The sequence below is a fragment of the Cyprinodon variegatus genome, unplaced genomic scaffold (genome assembly GCF_000732505.1).
Source record: "Cyprinodon variegatus isolate N-32 unplaced genomic scaffold, C_variegatus-1.0 Scaffold1063, whole genome shotgun sequence".
NCBI classification, from domain to species: domain Eukaryota; kingdom Metazoa; phylum Chordata; class Actinopteri; order Cyprinodontiformes; family Cyprinodontidae; genus Cyprinodon; species Cyprinodon variegatus.
Window position 1 is genome coordinate 243,643 of NW_015151516.1, and position 1,230 is coordinate 244,872.

Below are 1,230 nucleotides of genomic sequence, written 5' to 3' on the forward strand. Positions count from 1 at the left end.
GAACGGTTCGGACGGTTTTCAAAAACCGTTCCATCCCTAATGAGCACTAAACGCCACGACCTGATCCGACACAGCTTTCTGTCGGATCGGAATCGGATTCGGTGTGTTCAGGCCTTTAGGTGGGAATGATCATTTGCCCTCATATCCATCCTTGTAAGTGATTTGTCTTTTGTTCCTTCCAGGTTCAACTGATCTCTGTGGTTTTTATCCTTATTTCCATCCAACACCTGCTTTCATCTAATATTCATCTTATTAAAAATATATTCTTAATCTGTGATTAATACACACCAGCTCTAACATTTACCCTTAACTGTGTGCGTCGGAGCTTCAACAAATCTTCCTGTATTTTTCCCTGAAACCTGCTTAGTGCAAAAAAAAGAAGCTTAACAAACGTTCTACTCCAAGTCTGGAGACCTAAAAGTAATAAATAAAAGCCTAATATTATTATTAAGCTTTTATTGAGCAAAAGATTGAGTATTCAAAGGAAAATCAGCTCTTTAGAGAGACAAAGGTGAATTTGAAGGTATAAAATGTCAGACATAGTTTTATGTTATGAGCTGCTCTTTGATTGACACAATTAATCGTTTCCAATTAAGGAAGTTTAGTTCATTTACTAACTGTGTAACTTTTCCACCACTGCTGTTTAGACTGTTGCTTTAGTGAGCAGATCCTGGCTCAGACTGAGGTCCCTTCATTTAACCGGCCGTGTTTGTGTGCATGAAAGGTCTCCCGTGTTTGCACAGAGTGGAGCTTGTGTTTTGTCATTTCTATCTTTTTCTCTGCACCCCTTCTGCCCCCCCCACGATTCCTCACATTTCAACCCTTTTTCTTCCAAATGCGGAAATGGTTCCTCTGTTCGTGACAGGAACGAAAATGAGAACAGGTACATTGGTTCCGGCACGACTCTGTGCATGATTTGGGTTTGGTTTGATATGGGGGGGGGACAATCAGCTGGAGCTTGATCTGGAAGACCAAAGAGCTTGCACTGTTGGATCTTCGATCATTTTTTTATTTATTCTGTCAGCTGTATGGCTTTAAATAGATTTTTGTTGCCTTTATATTAAGCATTAAGCTATAGTCATACTACAACATAATAACTGAGTGGTTCTTCCTTTGAGCCTCTTATTTTCTTTACATAAAAGGCGGTTATACAAATATTTACTATTTCAACTCAGTTTATTTTTATTTGCCAATTCACAACAAGTCATCTCAAGACACTTTCCAATTCCT

At 38.9% G+C, this 1,230-nt stretch overlaps 1 protein-coding gene across 1 annotated transcript in view; it reads left to right on the forward strand.

Moving 5' to 3' along the window:
- LOC107101175 (neurofascin-like) overlaps positions 1-1,230 on the forward strand; it is a 129,125-nt gene that overhangs the window by 121,232 nt on the left and 6,663 nt on the right. Inside the window, exon 31 of the mRNA XM_015399976.1 lies at positions 842-883. Coding sequence (XP_015255462.1) covers positions 842-883 — 42 coding nt within the window. The remainder of the gene's footprint in view (positions 1-841; positions 884-1,230) is intronic.